At 44.6% G+C, this 17936-nt stretch overlaps 1 protein-coding gene across 2 annotated transcripts in view; it reads right to left on the reverse strand.

The window, feature by feature from the left end:
• Window positions 1-11958, reverse strand: part of ZNF512 (zinc finger protein 512) — a 121810-nt gene extending 109852 nt beyond the window's left edge. Inside the window, exons 1-3 of one of the 2 annotated variants that reach the window (XM_086928178.1) lie at window positions 11866-11958; window positions 4676-4734; window positions 80-264 (exon numbers count right to left, since the gene is read on the reverse strand). In XM_086928178.1, coding sequence (XP_086784304.1) covers window positions 80-264; window positions 4676-4734; window positions 11866-11910 — 289 coding nt within the window. In that variant the 5' untranslated portion in view covers window positions 11911-11958. Of the gene's footprint in view, window positions 1-79; window positions 265-4675; window positions 4735-11865 lie in introns of those variants that run through there. The other variant, XM_086928179.1, reaches the window with a different exon arrangement.
• Between the last annotated feature and the right edge of the window lie 5978 nt (window positions 11959-17936).

A 17936-nucleotide genomic window follows, 5' to 3' on the forward strand; every position in this document is an offset into this window, starting at 1 on the left:
CTTTATTTAGGACATGTTCTCTGAAAAAATGCATGTCATACCAAGCATTGTCACAGAATGTCAGGAAGCAGCAGAGTACCTGTTCCAGAAAGGCTGCTGTCACTGGATTTGATGCCCCTCATTTCCAGCCAGTATGTGGGCCGGCGGATGGAGATCTCTGTGCTGGGGTCAGAGCTGCATTTGTCCCTAGAAGATGTGGAGGAATCGCTGTGGGACTCATCGTAGTTGTACACGGACAGCAAGCTTCGATCGGACAATCTGGCCCTCGTAAGACAATAAAAACAGGACATGAACCTCAATACTTTCTACTTAACTTTCTAACTTTCAATGAACTTACCAGCAGAAGCAAAGTCACCAAAATAAAACATTACATTAAGATATACATTAGTAGACATCCATCTTGCAAGTTACTGTATTTACTATTATGTGTGCCTGTATGTAAAACTCAATGCATTGACTAAACAACAAGCAGCAAAAAATGCACCTGGAATGCCTATTTTATCATTCAAAATGGTACTTCAATTCATGACTTATTTGAGTGAGTGGGTGAACGGAAGAGAGGGTCAAGTGGATGGGTGGGTGGATGGACAGATAGGCGAGTCATTGGATATATGTATGTGAGCACTCTTTTCCTCTCTTACCATCTGTAGGAAAATAAATATTTCTGTATAATCGTCCATCCCCCCACCCCATGTTTTTGAAATAATATTGCTGGTTCTTCGACTCTTTAGTGCACTGGGCCCTGCTTCCCAGGCCCTACTGCAGGTGCTCTGACCCCCAAAGTATATGTACACAGGTCTAGTACCTGAATGGCTCAGTTAACTTACTTATAAGTCTCAAGTACAAGAGGCGTCCATGGCTAGTAAGTAAAATGCCACTAGTGGACTGCACCACTCAAATGTGACACCACTACATTAACAAGGTGAAAACTTGACTCTAGGAAGGCGACTGCAGTCTAGTCAGGCCACTTTAAACCTGCCAAATAGACATGTCAAAATAAACTCTTCTGACGGGTCAAAGCTATTCATTTCAATAATAATAAGCCACCCCAGGGATGGCCTTGGGCGCAGGGTGCTTGATATTAAAAAGAAGGGCATGGTTAACATGCTCTGACGGTGAAAGCACAGAACTGCAGTTTTCAATTCAATTCAAGTACTTTATTCGATTTTCACCAAGTAAAAAAATCATAAAAGCAGTACATAGTAAACAAATTACACATTATAGATATACACAATAAATAGTTATAAAAACAGCATTAAATCCAAGTGTGGTGACAAATCGATAATTAATAAATTCATGATAGATTCCGTGATTTTACGACACTTTTTAAGAACATCGACATAGAACTAATACATAGGGGGTTTCCTAATTGTTGGAGATGTAAATAAGCTGGCCTACATTGCCTCCACGCCCCATCTCTAAGATAAGATTTCAGCCATCTCGCCCGTTCTTTTTTATACCGTTTGCAAAATAGTACCAAATGGAAGGTAGACTGGATAGATATGTTGTCGCATGGGCATGGCGCAAGAGTTCTATTCCAGTCATTTTTCTCCGGATATGAAACCAGGCGATGAAATATATTGAACCTGAATCTGGTCAGGACAAAGCGCTCAAAACCCAAAGTGATCAGTGTTAGGTAGGGTTGCATTTTGAGGGTAATCAGCAGCGGCTGATGTTCGAAAACAGTTCTTTTGCTGACTTCATTCCCAAGCCTTAAGGTGTTAAAATGTTCCATACACAGGTTTTTTAAGACTTTTTTAGGAATTTTCCCAATTGATTCGGGTTTATCATACCATTCTGGCTTGTCAATGTCCGTCAGGGCTTTCCTCACATACTCAAGCCATTTGATTCTTTTTGCGTTGGCTAATTTTTTAACATCCAGGATAATTTCTCGATTGAGAGCCAGTTCTTGCGTTGCCCAAATTCTCCTCCAGAGTAAGATTGGCTGGATTTTAATCAGATCTGTCAAATAGTCCATGCCTAGTTCTACATGGCAATTATAATTTGACATACTTGCCGGAAGGGACAAAAGGTAGCGAAAAAAATTATTTTCAATAATCTGGAGCATCGTTACATCCTGATATCCCCATATCCCTGCCCCATACAGGGCGATGCTTCTACATTTGGCCACATATATGTTAAGCATTATACCAGGTTGTTTTCTGCCCAATTTACTGGCGAAATGCTTTATCGCCGCAACTGAGCGTTTAAATGCTAGCGCTCTGTTTTTTACCTCGGGGCCCCATCCCCCTGTTGCATCAATTGTGACCCCTAGATATGGGAATGTTTTTGTGGCTTGTAGTAGGGTGCCTGCCGCCTTAAGTTGTTTACATCTGGCTCCTCCTTTACCAGAAGCCATCACATAGGACTTTTTTGCATTCAGGTTTAGGCCCCTCTCTTCCATGTATGTTATATATCTATGCAATACCTTTTGCGCGCCGACCTTTGTTCTTGCCATCAACACAGCGTCGTCCGCATACAAGAGGGAGCTGATCTGCGTATCCCCGGCCTTAGGAGAGTCAATGTTGCTGGCACCCAATTCCCTCTCCAAGCTGTTAGTGTAAAGAGAGAAAAGGAATGGGGCCAGCACACACCCTTGCCTCACCCCCTTCTGTATGCGGAAAGACCCTGTGCATTCCCCCCCCAGCCCATACCTTACTCTGCACTGTAGCGAGTCCTGTGGTCCCATTGGCTATTATGGAGTTTCAACAGTCACCGCACTAAGTGCTAACTTCCATTTGGGATCACCCAAGGTATTACTCAAAAGTATAAAATGAATTGTAACAATAAACCTGACTCATTACTGAGATTGAATTTAGAGTAAGTTTCAATTGAAAGGTGACTTGAGAAAGTCACCACTTTGTTGTCCAAACCCCCGTTAACCTTTCCTGTCTACCTGCAGCAGTTTTCACCTACAACAGTACGCTGTTAGACTGCTAGGACATCTGAAGCACTTCCAGGAATGGGGAACAAGTAACAAAGAGAACTCCTGGTGTGTGGAGGTGTGACATCCCACAATAGAATGACAACCTGGTGGTGGCCACAGATGGCTCAGCTTCAAGTGAAGCAAATATTGAGCACACATTTGCCTGCCTGCTCCTTTGTGTAGGCAGAGAGGCTGACATCTCCTCCAGTGAGAGCAAACCTGTTGCAGAACTGGTTTTCTACAAGGAATGGCTCATTATGTTGGGTGCAACCCAGGGGTGTGCCCAGGCCCCGTCACAGGCGTATAAGGCTTGCACCATCTTGGTTTAGGGTAGAGATGGGTTTCCTGGGATTGTTTGGTGAACAAACCCCAGGAAGTGATGTAACGTAGGATGGGTTGCCTCGTGGGAACTATTACAACATTGACCAATGAATCCTCCCCTCCCCCAAACAAGAGAGGACATAAATGTGCAATCCCCGATATACTCCTCAGATTCCTACTGGACTGGTAAGAAGGGAGAAAAAGACCTGCCCTATTACTCCCTGGACGCAGAAAAGAGCGGCCGCACCAAAGACTGGGTTGCACCCGAGGGATCCACAAAGATCCTGTGCCTGCTGTGCAACCCAGGCAAAAGAGCTCTACTGGTGCCAGAATGGAAGAAGTGACCAGCTGCTCAGGAATGCCTGCCTCCGCTAGACGGTGAAGTGCCTGCCGGGAGATTGAGTTGTGATGTGCCCGAGGTGTCCCAAAGCAATTGGCAGATATCAAAGTCAACTTTGGTGGCCCACGAAGAAACACAAAGCGGCCTACAAGCAACTGCTGATGTACGCTGGAACTGGGAGACCAGCTGATAAGTATCAAATGGACCTGCATTGGACTTCCCCATTGCAATGTCAGCGACCGAGACCAGAGGCAAAGACATTTTTCTGCATCTTCAGCATCTCAGCCTCCTGCATCCCCTGCACGAGGACGACTTCTGGACAGAGCCGTGTTAAAGGGAAACAAAGTGCACTGAGGACCTTAAGACAGCTGAAAGCGACAGGTAACTGTCTCACTGGACCAGAGTGCTCCCTGTGACTCGCACCCAATACGCTGTGGCTAGTCCAAGAAAGTTCTTTCTAACAGGCGTTCCAGCCGATTGACCACAAACTGCTTGCAATGATTTATTGCATCTAAAGATTAAGGCAACATATTTTTACTCACTTTTGAGAAACCATATCTCTTGTTTTACGCATTATATTTTTGATGTTTTGGTGTCTATTTAAAGCTAAACATACACTATTTTTTTATGAACCATGGTTGGATTTTTATTGTCTTGTAATTCTTACTTACCTGTTGTAAGGTAAGTATTAAGTACCGCATTAATAAGTGGTAATTATTAATGCCTTTAAACTTGTTCCTGACTGCAGTGTGCCACAGCTACCCAGGACTAAGCTATTGGTGTTCTTATAGAAACCTAACTTGTCCTGCTAAAGATTGTGACATTACTACATGTTGAGGTCTCACAACCACATAATCACTTTCCTACACCACTACCGCGTACAAATATGCCAGCCTGAGCAGGAAAAGCGGGCTGGTGCAAAGTTGGCTTGAAGAAATACCTTAGATGTACAGCATAATTTACAATAAAGCAAAGTTGTATAACCTCATCTCTACAGTCTGTCTGTAGGATCAGCTTTAAAGAGCCTAGAGGCAAGAGTATGAAATGGAATAGCAAGCGAGCTCTAGGCAAGCAATCTCTTCACTTACTTTCCATTGCTTTCATCAACATTTTTGATTGGAATTCTACGATCCTTCTTTAAAGATCCCTGCAAAGAGACAAACAAGGTGAATGAAGCACGCAGTAAGTGGAATTTTGCAGAATATAATGTGGGCCTGTAAATGCTCCACAGGTTGAACATTTTCTGGAAACTAGCCGTTCTGACCAAGACTGTGTGATTCGGGTGCTCAAAAGAGGCGTGGATCTCATTCCAGAGTTAAGCCATAGGAAGTCGCCTAACCTCTGTACGCTCTTCTTTATTTGAACACCAGGAAATCTTTGGCAAAGTGTTTAACAAGACTGGTAAAATATAGACTGTCATGATAGAGATTTTTATTATTTGGATCAGGACTTCAGCCTTCATGTTGTTTCGGTTTAATCTACACCAACTACTGAACATTACAGGGTTTTAACACAGGAGATAAGCTTCTCAAACATAGCGCAGACTCTGAACTCCCATTGAGAGTCTCAGAAACAAATCATTCAGTAATGTGTTGCTAAAGACCGAAGGACAGATTTTACTCTGGACATATTAATGAAGTGTAAAATTATAATAGTTCTGAATTCTTGCCCATTTTTAAGCAGGCAGGACATAGAACTGGTTTCGAATTTAACACAATGCTTACATTCTATACTTTGCATTTCCAAAAATGACTGAATCAAATGTTCTTTGGCTAATGGGTTTTTATTTATTTATTAAAGAAAGAACAGCAGATCAGAGGAACACAAACATTTGGGGACAAGGAGGTGCTGCAGATCACTGGACAGAATTAAGATAACTGGACTAAGACAAAAAGAGACAGTACAAGGCATTTTGATAACTCACACACTGGCCTCAAGACATGACAAGGTACCCTGTGCACAAACCCTATACATTTATAAAATCTTCATCAATGGAGTGATCTCTTTTCACTGACCGTTTAAAGGCCAAGGCCAGCTTTGGCGAACAATGCAATTTTGAGAATTTTATTGAGTGGTACACTTTCTTCTAATGCAACCAGATGCACCACAAATTGCTTCCCCTTAATGTGCTATCTGGAGCTACAAATGGAGCAGTATTTGTTTATTGAGCCCAATGTATTAGTGAAATTATTTTTAATGAAGGCAGAGCTACTGGTAAGTATATATGCAACAGAAGGTCACTACATATAGGATTAATGTGAAAATGCTGCTCGGAAGATCAGTCTACAAGAGTATGTATAAAAGCATGTGTCTGTAAAAACAACAACGAAGTCAATCTAGAGGATTGGGAGAATGTCTAGGTGGATTTACAGGCAACAGTTTTGAAAAGTAAAGTTCCAACCACAAGCGAGGAGGGTACATCTAGATCTACAACATTTTTAATGCTAGAAAGAGGTTCTACGCATTTCATTTTGTTTATACCAGCTTCCATAGTCTTGATCTTTCAAACAATTGTGCATGTTTGTTTCACATGATGAAAGGTGTCATTCATTTTGAAGATATCTTGATTTTTTAACTTTGCATAACCAAATGTGATATTATTTTGAACAGGCTGCTGTATCCTGAGGAATGAAGGCACAGCCTTACGCTGCAATAGATGCAGTGCTTAGAGAAAGGTGGAGTAATTGGGGAAGATGTTGAGAAAAGGGGATGGGTCAATCGAATGAGGAATTGATATGGGGCAATGACAGGCATAGAGACGTGGGAGGGGTCAGTCAGTAACAGGAGGAGAGATAGATAACTGATAAAAGATACAGAACTTGTCACATGAGGGATAAGTTAACAGGGAGAGAAGGTGAGGGGCCCTGGAGAACAAGTCGCCTGAAGCAAGAGGGGGGATAGATATGTCGAACGTGTGGGTGAGGAAATGAGAGTCACGGTCACTAGAAACAGAAGGACAGGTCATGGTAAAGAAGGAGGCATGTGTAGAGGGCAAAGGGGTCGATAACTTATGTGTACACTTCGGAAATCAGAGAAAAGTGTGGTATTGTCTTACTATATGCATTATTTGTCATTGTGCTGTATTGGTATTTGCATCTTTGACAAACTCCCGCGGATGCCCCCCTAATTGAGGGTCAGGCTGTCCCAATTTTATTATACGCAGATAATGCGGTTTTATTATCACGCACCCCTATTGGCCTCGAGCGTCTTATTGATAATTTTACATCTTTTATTAATGGCACGAAGCTTCAAATTAATAAATCTAAGACATTTGTAATGTCATGTGGAAGTACAGTAACTAAACTTGGAAAGGTCTTTTATTTGGAAGGAACAAAAATGCAATCAGTCAAATCCTTTTGCTATCTTGGCGTAACTTTTGCAGGAAACGGGAAATGGTTAGACGAATATGCTAATATTGGTCACAAATTGAGTAGGAATACCAATAGTATTTTCAGATTTTCTGCAAAAGTGGGAGCACGAAGAGTCAAAGATATGGTGACTATATATAATGCTAGATGTGTATCTTTTGCTCTTTACGGTGCAGGAGTTTGGGGCCACCATCATGAACAGTCATTGCAGCAAGATGAAAATACATTTCTGCTGAGTGCCCCACCATCGGCTTCCACAGAACTAATACACCAGGAAGTGGGCTTAAATTATATTTCAGATCTGGCTGCACTCCGTCCCCTCCTATTATGGCGCTCTATTTGGGCAAAAGTTGAAACTGTATTTACCCAACGCATCATTAAAGACTGCCAGAAGCTCGACCACTGTTCACGTATCCCTTGGCTGAGCTACATTCACCACAGGTACAGTCTTTTATTTAATTGTAATATTTTTACTGAACCAGAATACGCAACCTCAATTGCTAAAAAGGAGCTTAAAGAAACGTTCTAGTCCATTAAAGAGAGATAAGAGGGAGATTAATTAGGTTACAACCAACTGTTTTATTTTATCAGCAACTGAATCTTAAAACAGGTTTTCAGCCATATCTAGATGACGTAATAATAACCTTCCACCGTTTTGTTTTGACACGCTTAAGGCTAGGGATTGTACACCATCTAATGGCATTTCCAATTACGAAAAGAAGTACCAGTTTACTATGCCCATCTGACAATATGTCCAAGCAAAGTTCCTGTCATTGTTTAATGTTTTGTAAATTTTATCACTTTTTAAGGAAATTTTATTTGAAACCGTTGTTTTTAAAATATCATGTTCGATCCACCAAAAATGCTATGAGGTTAATATCCTCATTGGAAAATTCGGATGTTTGCTTTTATGTGTCATCTTACATTTTAAAATGCATTGCTGCTAGGAAATCAATTGTTCCTTAAAGTCTATATGATCTGGAAGATCCTTATTTAACCCCTTCGCTGCTCATGATGAGCTGAGCTCGTCATGAGGCACGGTTGAGCTGTGCTGATGACGAGCTGAGCTCGTCATGTACAATGGGATTTACTCATAGCTCAGCACCGGGGGGGAAACCTCTAGCAGCCAAGGTGTTAAAGATATCTTGCACTTTATACTTAATTCGCATTAAAAGAAATTGAGTTGGTATGTGATATTTTATAGCACGATTTGCACACATATATACAAAGTTACTAACTATAATACTGCAAGTTGTATGCACTAGCCACTTTATTCAGGACACTTTATAGCGTAATTTGCACATGGCATACAATGTTAATATCTGTTATCTGTGATTATATCTGTTCGATATTTATATAATCACCAAAGGTTTCATTGTGTAAGTTACATATTTGATAAGGCTTAAACAATCAGGGTGATTATTGTTGGTTATGTACATTGTATATTGTAAGCACAAGTCACTTTATTGCGTAATTTACACATTTTGAATACTGTTTTCTTACGATTTTGCACACATCCTTTATCAGTTTCTCTGTCAAGTATTATTGCCAAAGTATGAAATGGAAGCTGTAATCCATGTTTTTATGTATGCTTATATGGTTGTTATTACACACCGAATAAAGCTTTGATATTGAAATTGAAGCATTCTTTTAAGAACTTGGTGAGGGTTTCAGAACATCTGGGCAATCTGCTGATTAGTTTCCGGATGCCTGAGAGCTGGCCGGTTACTCTTGGTTGTGGATCCATATATATTGGATTAAAGATTGCTATTTATTCAAAGTATCTCTTTTCTAACATGATCTTTGGATATCGACTGACTCATGCAACATATCTTGGCGACGAGGAAGGTCTCTATCTACCGGTCCATCAATCACTACTGGCGACTATCGCCCGCAGAGCAATTTTCTGTTAACCGTGCACTTGTGAAACATCGGCTCTGCTGTGTATGCTGTGTGGGAGCCAGCTGCATGTCCTTGGGGAGGGCTGTGGTGAATATTGTTATGCACATGTAAATCGGGTTGCAGACTTTCAGAGTTTTGGAATATTCAGAGCTGCATCTTTGGAGGAACTGGGGTGATCTGTGCTACAGCGTACTGTGAAAACTTGCTAAAGACTACGGAGGTATAGTGTGCATCGGCTTTGGCCACTAACGCTCTTTTAACGGGAGCACATCTTACCCGTCTCACAGCACGAGCGGCCGGCACCTTTTGAAACAGGTTAAAGCCACAGCAAGATCGGTGGTTGGACTACCTAGATCGTGCCCCACTTCCAGTACCCTGCGCTCGTTGCACTGGCTCCCGGTGGCTCAGCGGATTCGGTTTAAGGTCCTCTGTGTCGCCTAAAAAATTCTTAAGGGGTCTCCAGCTACGATTCTTTCTAAACTCCTGGTTCACTACATCCCAGCCCGAGCTTTAAGATCTGCTGATCTAGAACTGGCTGTTGTCCCTCGCTTTAAGCGGAGTAGGGCCGGCGGACGCTCCTTTCAAGTCCGTGCGGCGGTGCTCTGGAACTCCCTTCCCCCGGCGATTCGAGCCCTCAGGGATCTGCTTTCCTTTCGCCGTGCGGTGAAAACCTTCTTATTTCCTTAGTTTAAAAATTGTTCTGATTTATTGTTTCGTTGTGTTGTGCTGCTACCTTGTCGGGCGCCAGGACGCTCCTTTGCTGGAGCATCTGTGTGCCTAATAAAAACGCATAACATAACATAACATAAAGCGTACTTTCCTTGTCTCACTTCATTGCACGGCGAGTTCTTCAGTGCACATTTCTAGGATTCCAGTGCATACTCTCAGGATACCTTGAGCGACCTACACGACTATGGGCAAACATGTGACATCACATATCGGCAGCCATCTTAGTCTGGGCTCATTCACACTGTCTTTGAATGTCTCTTCCATAACACTCTTTACTTGGAAATACGCATTGTTTTGTGGAATTACAAGCTCCTCCGCCCAGGTACCTCCAAACTAAACACAAAGAACAACACCTACTGGGTTACCCAACTGGGCTCCAATCTCACAGAACAAGAACTACAAATGTTCTGAAAGGCCCCATCAAGAAACATGATATCCCCAGTGATAGCACAAACTAAATTCTGGCTTTTACACCAAGCATTCTGGACACCGGTTCGCCTAGCATCATTAGGCTTTAACCCCTTCGATGCTGATAACGAGTCAGCTCGTCATCACCCACGGGTGGCGTGTGCTGATGACAAGCTGAGCTCGTCATGTATCGCGGTAATTTTAAAATTGCCGCACAGCGCAAAAATCGCCGTAGCAGCGATGCGGTTAAGGACAACGACAGCTGCTGGATCTGCGGGGCTGTAAGAGGAGACCTCGCACAGCTCATCTTCCAATGTAGTAAGGTTAGCAAATTCTGGTAGAAAGTGCTGGGCTTCATCAGCAAAGCCCTAGGATGCACTCTACAACACTCATTTGCCACAACTACCACTGCTCATATCACAACAGATCTAGCCACACTGCATGACAGGTACCTACATTCTTTTTTTTTTTTTTACTTTTTATTAAGTTACAAGAAACAGTAGTGCTCATCACAGTCACATAATGCAAAATATACAAGTGTACCTTAGAAAATCAAGCCCTACGTTCTTAATAGGGGCAGACATCACGGCACTAACACAAACACCCTGGAAAAACCCCGTCCGTGTAATGTGGTCAACACTAGACAAATACCTCAGCTCTTACAAGCCTCCATAAATCAACCATACACGCCTGACCAACTGCTAACAACCCAGCGCAGGGAGTGTAATTTAACACTAAACAGCAGCCAAAACACATCTATGCTTTGTCTTTAAGACGCAGCACACGTACACGCGCAAAAAAAATGTAAGGCCGATTGAAGAAATGTTGGGCAGTCACAAATGTAAACCATGTATCCCTATTGGCTCGCCCGTATAACTGCCTATCCGTTATGTGTCACACTGGTTTTTTTAAATATTTTTGTAATGTGAAAATACCAATAAAAATATATTTTTTTAAATATATAACATTCCACAATACGACTACATAAATTCCATCAAGATTAAAAATAAAACTGCCTTTATACTAGCCCACAAAAAAAACATACTGGTTGCTTCAAGGTGCCAGGTGCTTATAAGCATTATATACGTAGGAATTAATCGAAATACGTGAAAGTGTCATGTGGTCCAATACAATGTGTGACCTTAATTTGGAAAACCGATGACCTATTCAGGCAGAGAGACAAATATCTTTTCGGAAAAGTGCCAAGTGCATTATCCTGAAAAAGTACCTCACCAAACACGAAAGAAAAGTATAGAAAGAAATGTAAAACCTATTACAGGACTTTTCTTTCACTGTAGTTGAAACTTTGCATAACAACTGACCAGCAGGGTTATGGCTCCTATTATCTGAACATGGAAGTACTGTGGTATTGTCATATTATATGCATTATTAGTCACTGTACTGTGCTTGTATTAGTATCTTCGATACACTCCAATAAGAACTTGGTGGGTGCTCAAGAACATCTGGGCAATCTGGTAGTCAGTTGCTGGATGCCTGTGAGCTGGCCTCTTTCTCTGGGTCCTTGTATTGCAATATAGCTTGTTATTTATTAAAAAGATCGCCTTTCCAGCGTGATCTTTGAATTTATAAAATTATCTATGCAACAGAGTTACTTGAGATAAGGGGTGGACACCTATTCATAAAGGAAAGGAGGGCTGGTACAGAGACTCAGGTCATGCATGGCTAGATATGAAAGTGGGTCACTAGTCAATCGAGGATCAATGCAACGAGCGAGTGGGGCTTTTGAGAAGGGGGGGTGAAAAAGGATGCTTTAAATATAAATGGTCAGTGGAACGTCGTGTCACGCCTCATCTTTCAAATGTCCTACTTATGCCTGTAACCCTTGCCCTTTGCCCCGGATATGCCCTCACCTGAGACTTCGCCTCTGCCTCGCGCTTCTTCTTCGCAGGCGGCATTGTGATAACAAACACTAGGAAGGATCGTGTGACGTCACGTGCAATAGACACCAGACGCCTCACCGGAGTGTCGCATCTACATGACGTCACGGGGTAAGACATCCATACACACGAGCACGTTGAATGGAGATGCACCTTCAGCGACTAGAGCGCTCGATCTAGCTGTCTGGCGGCCATGTTGGATGTAGCCGAACGTCCAAAGTGGAGGGAGGTCGTCTGCCTCTTTACCGCCTCAAGGGACTTGGGACAAAATAGCAGCATCCGTCCGTGTCCGAGACTATCTGTGCACAGAACCCAAGCGCCCACGGTGGTGACAAGTATAGTCTATTACAGCTGGTATTTTAGTGTGATCACATTTTAACGAACTTGCGTGGAAAAAATAATATTTTAAACACGGCCCATCCTCTTACTGAAGGGAAAGAGCATCAATCAAAGTGCACAGTTTAAAACATGAAATTTTGCAAAGAAAGCAAGAGGTAAGTAAGTTAAGTGTAGCAGATAAATGCAAAGCATTACAGTTTCAGAAATAGAAAAAATATCTTGGTTTCTAGAGCTGGTTGAGCCAACAAATTAATAAAGTAAGCCGAACCAGAGCAGAGCCAAGGGTCTGCCTTGGCTCTAAGAAGCATGCACGAGCCAAGCCATGAACGTGTAAAGTTGTGCTTCAATAAAGGTAGCAGAGGCTCTTATGGGTTGTAAATATCTTATTTATTACAACTACCGTGCACACAGAGCGCCGAGCGTGTTGTCACACAGCTCCGGCGCCCGACTGATCGCGCTCGGAAACGCGTGATCCCTAAGATGGCCGCCGTTCACGCCACGTCATCACGTAGCGTGAACAACTAGAGCGGCGACTCTACATATCTCCCCTTTTTTCGTCCAAACAAGTAACTTAGTCTGTGGTGGCTTCAGAGCCCATCACCAATCTCATAGTCCCGAAATCTGGAGGGCCTCACCACCAATCGCCCTCCTCTGGTGCACCTTACCGGAGTGGATGTTGCTTCCGGTTCCCCTTGGGTCAGGGACTCCACCCTCCTTGCCTTTATGCACCAACGATCTTTCTCTGTCCACTGGTTCTCTTCCTTCTCAACTTATCCTGCTTGTATGTGGGGATTCTCCGTCTCCTTGCTCCACCCCTGGTTCCGTGATTTCCATTTCACCTTCCTGAATGTCTGTATCATTCCCCGATGTGCACTGGTCCGCCTCGTCTGGTTCTCGCATCTCTGGAGCCCATTGTACTATTTTGTTACATCTAGCCATGCGATCCTGGGACCACACATTCCCATCACTCAGGATAGCTGCTCGGCCAAAAACCTCTTTGACTTGCAGAGGTCTGCTGTATTTACTATCCCCTTTCCCTTGAAGTGTGGCCAGTTTGACTCTCACCCATTCTCCTTCTTCCAACTGTGTGTCCTTTACATTCCTTCTCTTATTGTAGTGTTCCAAATATATTTTCTGGGCCCTTTCTAGATTTGCTTGTACTACTGCCGCGGACCACTTGCTGGTCACCGTCTTCTCTTTCCACGCCAGATTGTCCTTGGTAAATGGGTCTCTACCTCTTAGAATCTGGAAAGTGCTGTACCCCGTCCCAGTGGGGGTGATGCGATACGCCCAGATCATGTGCAACAGCTCCTTTTCCCAATCCTTCCCCATCATAATGGCTGCTTGAATGGAGCCCATTAATATCCTATTGAATCGTTCAACTTGTCCATTTCCTGTGGGATGGTATATGGACGTGTGTTTGGAACAGACTCCATTCCTTTCCATGTATTTATCCATTTGTCAGAAGTGAATTGTGGTCCATTGTCACTCAGTATGGATTTGGGGATGCCTTCCCTGAGGAAGGTGGCAGTGAGAAATTTTAGTATGGTGTCCGTGTCCATATCTTCATTGACGTGTACCTCTGGCCACTTGGAATATTTGTCAACCAGGACACATAGGTACTTAGGAGTTCCTTGGTCGTCCAGGATAGGCCCCAAAATATTGATGGAAAGTTCTTCCCATGGGTTCCTCGGTGTGCCGAATTTGCCTATGGACGGCCTCAATGGCGTCATGGTCTTATCAGCCTGTTGACATTGATTAAACTCTCTTACATGTCTCTCTGTTTGCGTGTTCATGCCTGGCCACCAATAACCCTGTTTGCCTCTCAATTTGGTCTTTCCAATTCCTAAATGGCCTTCGTGTAGTATAGCTAGTAGTCTAGGGACGAGTCCTTCTGGGGGTACTACTTTGTCCCCTCGGTACATAAAGACTCCCTTGTCTCCGAGTGAGAGCTCCTCTCTTACTTTGAAGTATTTCCTCATGTCTCCACTCAGGTGTTTCTTTTCCGGCCATCCTCCGGTTATGTACCCCTTCACCTCATGAAGGTTCTTGACTGCCTGGTATGCGTCCTTCCATTCTTGTTTGCTTATCACCTTCTCCGGGTCTTCCATTAATGCCACCATTTCATCCCCTTCTTCCTTCTCTTCTCCTGCTAACTCCATAGCTGCTGCCCTGCTTAGATAGTCAGCTACTTTATTTCTGCTGCCCGGGATGTATATTACATCATACCGATATTCCAGTAGTTTGAGGGTCATTTTCGCTATTCTCGGGGTGGCACTCGCATGCCCACTGGATGTGAGGACTCGTACCAATGGTTTATGGTCTGTTCTTAGCTGGAATCTTGTGCCCCATAGGAACTGGCGAAATCTCCCCATGGCCCAAACCACTGCCAGCATCTCCTTTTCAATAACACTGAACTTTTTCTCAGTGTCTGTCAGGGTCCTGGACGCAAAACTAAGGGTCTCCATTGTTCCTCCGCCCCTGTCTTGCATAAGGACCGCGCCGAATCCTTTGTCACTTGCATCAGTTGTTTCCACTGTCCGCCCCTGTGGGTCGTACCCTTGGAAGGGTATGGCTTGTGTTACCTCTTTCTTGACACCTTCAAACTCCCTCTGAGTTTCGTCTGCCAATGCGAACGTCGTTTTCTCTCTTGTCAACAGCCGCATGTGGTGGGTTTTGGAGGCAAAGTGCTGTATAAATTTGCTATAGTACTCGGCCATGCCTAGGAAGGACCTGACTTTCTCCTTGCTAGCGGGTGGCGAGCGTCTCATATTGCTCTTACATTCTCCTTCTTCGGCGTGATTCCTAGTTCACTGATTTCGTGCCCCAGGTAGGTGACGGATGCCATGCCTAAGTGGCATTTCTCCCACTCGGCAGTCAGCCCCTTGTCTTCCAGCACCCTCAGTACCTTGGCCAACTTGGCATCGTGGTCCCGTTGGTCACTCCCCATGACCAAAATGTCATCTTGGAAGTACTGGCCCCCTTCCATGTCCTTGAAGAGACGGTGAATAAGCTTTTGAAAGACCGCCGCTGCCGATGCCAGACCGAAGGGCATCCTGCAGAATTGGTAGCATCCGAAGGGGGTGATGAATGAAGTCAGCCTCCTGCTCTCCGGGTGTAACGCTATCTGGTGTTACGCCGACGTCAGGTCTGTGGTGGAGTACCATTTCTTTCCTTTGGTCTTTGCCAGCATTTCCTCTATACGGGGGAACGGGAACTTCTCCACTACAATATTTTTGTTAAGTTCGCGCAGATCCAAGCACAGCCGGACCTTGCCGTTCGGTTTCATCACCACCACCAGGGGGGCCAGCCACTCCGCACATGTTATTGGTTCGATAATGCCATTTCCTTCCAGGTCGCGCAGCTCTTTCTGCACCGCCTCCCTCACGGCTATCGGCACATTCCTCACTTTATATGCCACCGGTGTAGCATCCATCTTGAGGATGATCTTATGCGAAAACTTCTCCAATTTCCAGACTCTTCCGCCGAATACTTTGGAAAAGTCTCTTTTCCATTTCTCCATGTCTGGCCACGCTTCGGGTTCCGTTAATAGTACCTGCACTGCTCCGCCAGGGTCCAGCCTGATGCCCAAGTCTCCTTGGTCCATCCAACCCAATACCGATGGGCCTTTCTCCGTCACATATAGTTTGCACTCTGCGCTGCGTCCTCTGAATTCGAATGTTAGTGGTCGATAACTTGCTATGGGGATGCGGTTTCCCAGGTACGTGACCGGTCTGATGTCCGGTGGTTCCAGGTGCGGGCCTAGATGGGGCATGAACTTCTCTGTCCATACTGTTCTTTGCACCAACGTGTATGGTGAGCCTGAGTCCGCCATGATGCTTATCATTGTGCCACCTATCGACATGTCCAGCACTGGTTTGTTCGATCTCCTGGCGCCTAAGCTCAGGACTTGGTCCTCGATGCACAGCACTTCGTCCTCTACCGCCTGGCATCTTCCTTCCCCCTCATCCTGGTCTATGTCGACAAATTTCACCATGTTGCGGGCCATTTTCCTTCGGCAAACTTTTTCATAATGTCCCATCACTCCACAGAACATGCATTTGGCCTGGAAGGCTGGGTACCTTTTGTCATTCGCCTCATGGGCCCAACTGCCACACCGATAGCACGACGTCTTACTTCCTTTCATCTGCCTCCCTGGCGGTCCTGGCTTTCCTTGCCACTTGTTGAGCCCCTTGTATGTCGGACCTGTGTTCCTGCTCCCGCCTTTTGGCTCTTCGTCCTCTATTCCATTGGCCATCAATCATCGCATTTCTATAGCGCACTACCATGGGCTTTGCCGCCATTTCTCTTTTCGCCGCATCCTTACATCTTCGTGCTAACTCTACCTTCTTCACCATCGCGATCGCCTCGTTTAACGTGGTAACGCCCCCTGACCATAGCTTGTCCTGTACTGACTTCATCGTCGTATGCATCACAATTTGGTCTCTGATGAAGTCATCATGGAGCTCACCGAACTGGCACGTGGACGCCAACTTTTTTAATGCCGCCACATACTCATCGATAGATTCACCCTGTTCTTGCTACCTTTGTTGGAAATTATATCGGTCTATCGACACACACACCGCCGGTCGGTAATGTTCATCGAGTTCTTCTAGGGCGTGCGCATACACATCGTCTTCACCTGCTTGTCTCTGCTTAGGTACCAGGTTCTTGAACTCTCCGATCCCCTTCGGGCCCAAGTTGTGTAGCAAGATTCTTCTTTTACTGATGCTGGTGAAGGCCTCTTCATTCTCATCCTCCAGGACTTCAATGTAATTTGTGATGTATTCCTTCCAGTCCTCCCACTTCATTAGGGGCTCTCCTGGTTTAGGTAGGAATGGAACCGACGTCGTCGCCGAGGACGATTGGGCGCACATGGTTTCCCGCCTTTTTGGCTCAACACTCTGGGTCTTGGGGCTGCCTGGTGCGCTGTTCTCCTCTCCTTCACGTGGTCGGGTTAGGGTGTCTCGATCTTCACCACTACCTAAGGCTCCTGGATCCGCCAGCGCTACTATTCAGCTGGGTGCTCCTGTAGGATGTGGCTCCTGTGCTGCCTTTCCGCCCTTCCAGCACGTGGCAAGTAGGAGTGGCGCCCTTAGTACCTCTGTTCGTAGTCTGGTGACTGTTTGCACTGGATACAACTGCTTCTGCCACGCTCTGTGTGCTCCTTTACGTGCTTCCCCTCTCTCCAGTGGTGCAGCTTGCCGGTAGGCCTTTGTCCTCTATGGTGGTGCTGTGGGGAGTTGCTCAAGGTCCGTTTTTTCTGCTCCTCTTCGCGGGTCCTCATTAATTTCGCGCACTCCTCGTCGCCATTGTAAAGTTGCGCTTCAATAAAGGTAGCAGAGGCTCTTATGCGTTGTAAATATCTTATTTATTACAAGTACCGTGCACACAGAGCGGCAAGCGTGTTGTTGTCACACAGCTCCGGGGCCCTACTAATCGCGCTCGGAAATGCGCGATCCCTTAGTTGGCCGCCGTTCACGCCACGTCATCATGTAGCGTGAACAACTAGAGCGGTGACTCTACAGAACGTATTTAGCATCTAAACCATGCAACGAACTACAGTATAAATATGAAGACTTAATTCAAAAAAGTGTATTTCTTTACCAGGCACCTTGATAAGTCAGATTATATCACTGCATTGGGAAGCATTTTAAAAGTAATAGATGTTATATATGAAACATTCATGCTTCGACAATAATACT

The sequence above is a fragment of the Lissotriton vulgaris genome, chromosome 6 (genome assembly GCF_964263255.1).
Source record: "Lissotriton vulgaris chromosome 6, aLisVul1.2, whole genome shotgun sequence".
Lineage (NCBI taxonomy): Eukaryota > Metazoa > Chordata > Amphibia > Caudata > Salamandridae > Lissotriton > Lissotriton vulgaris.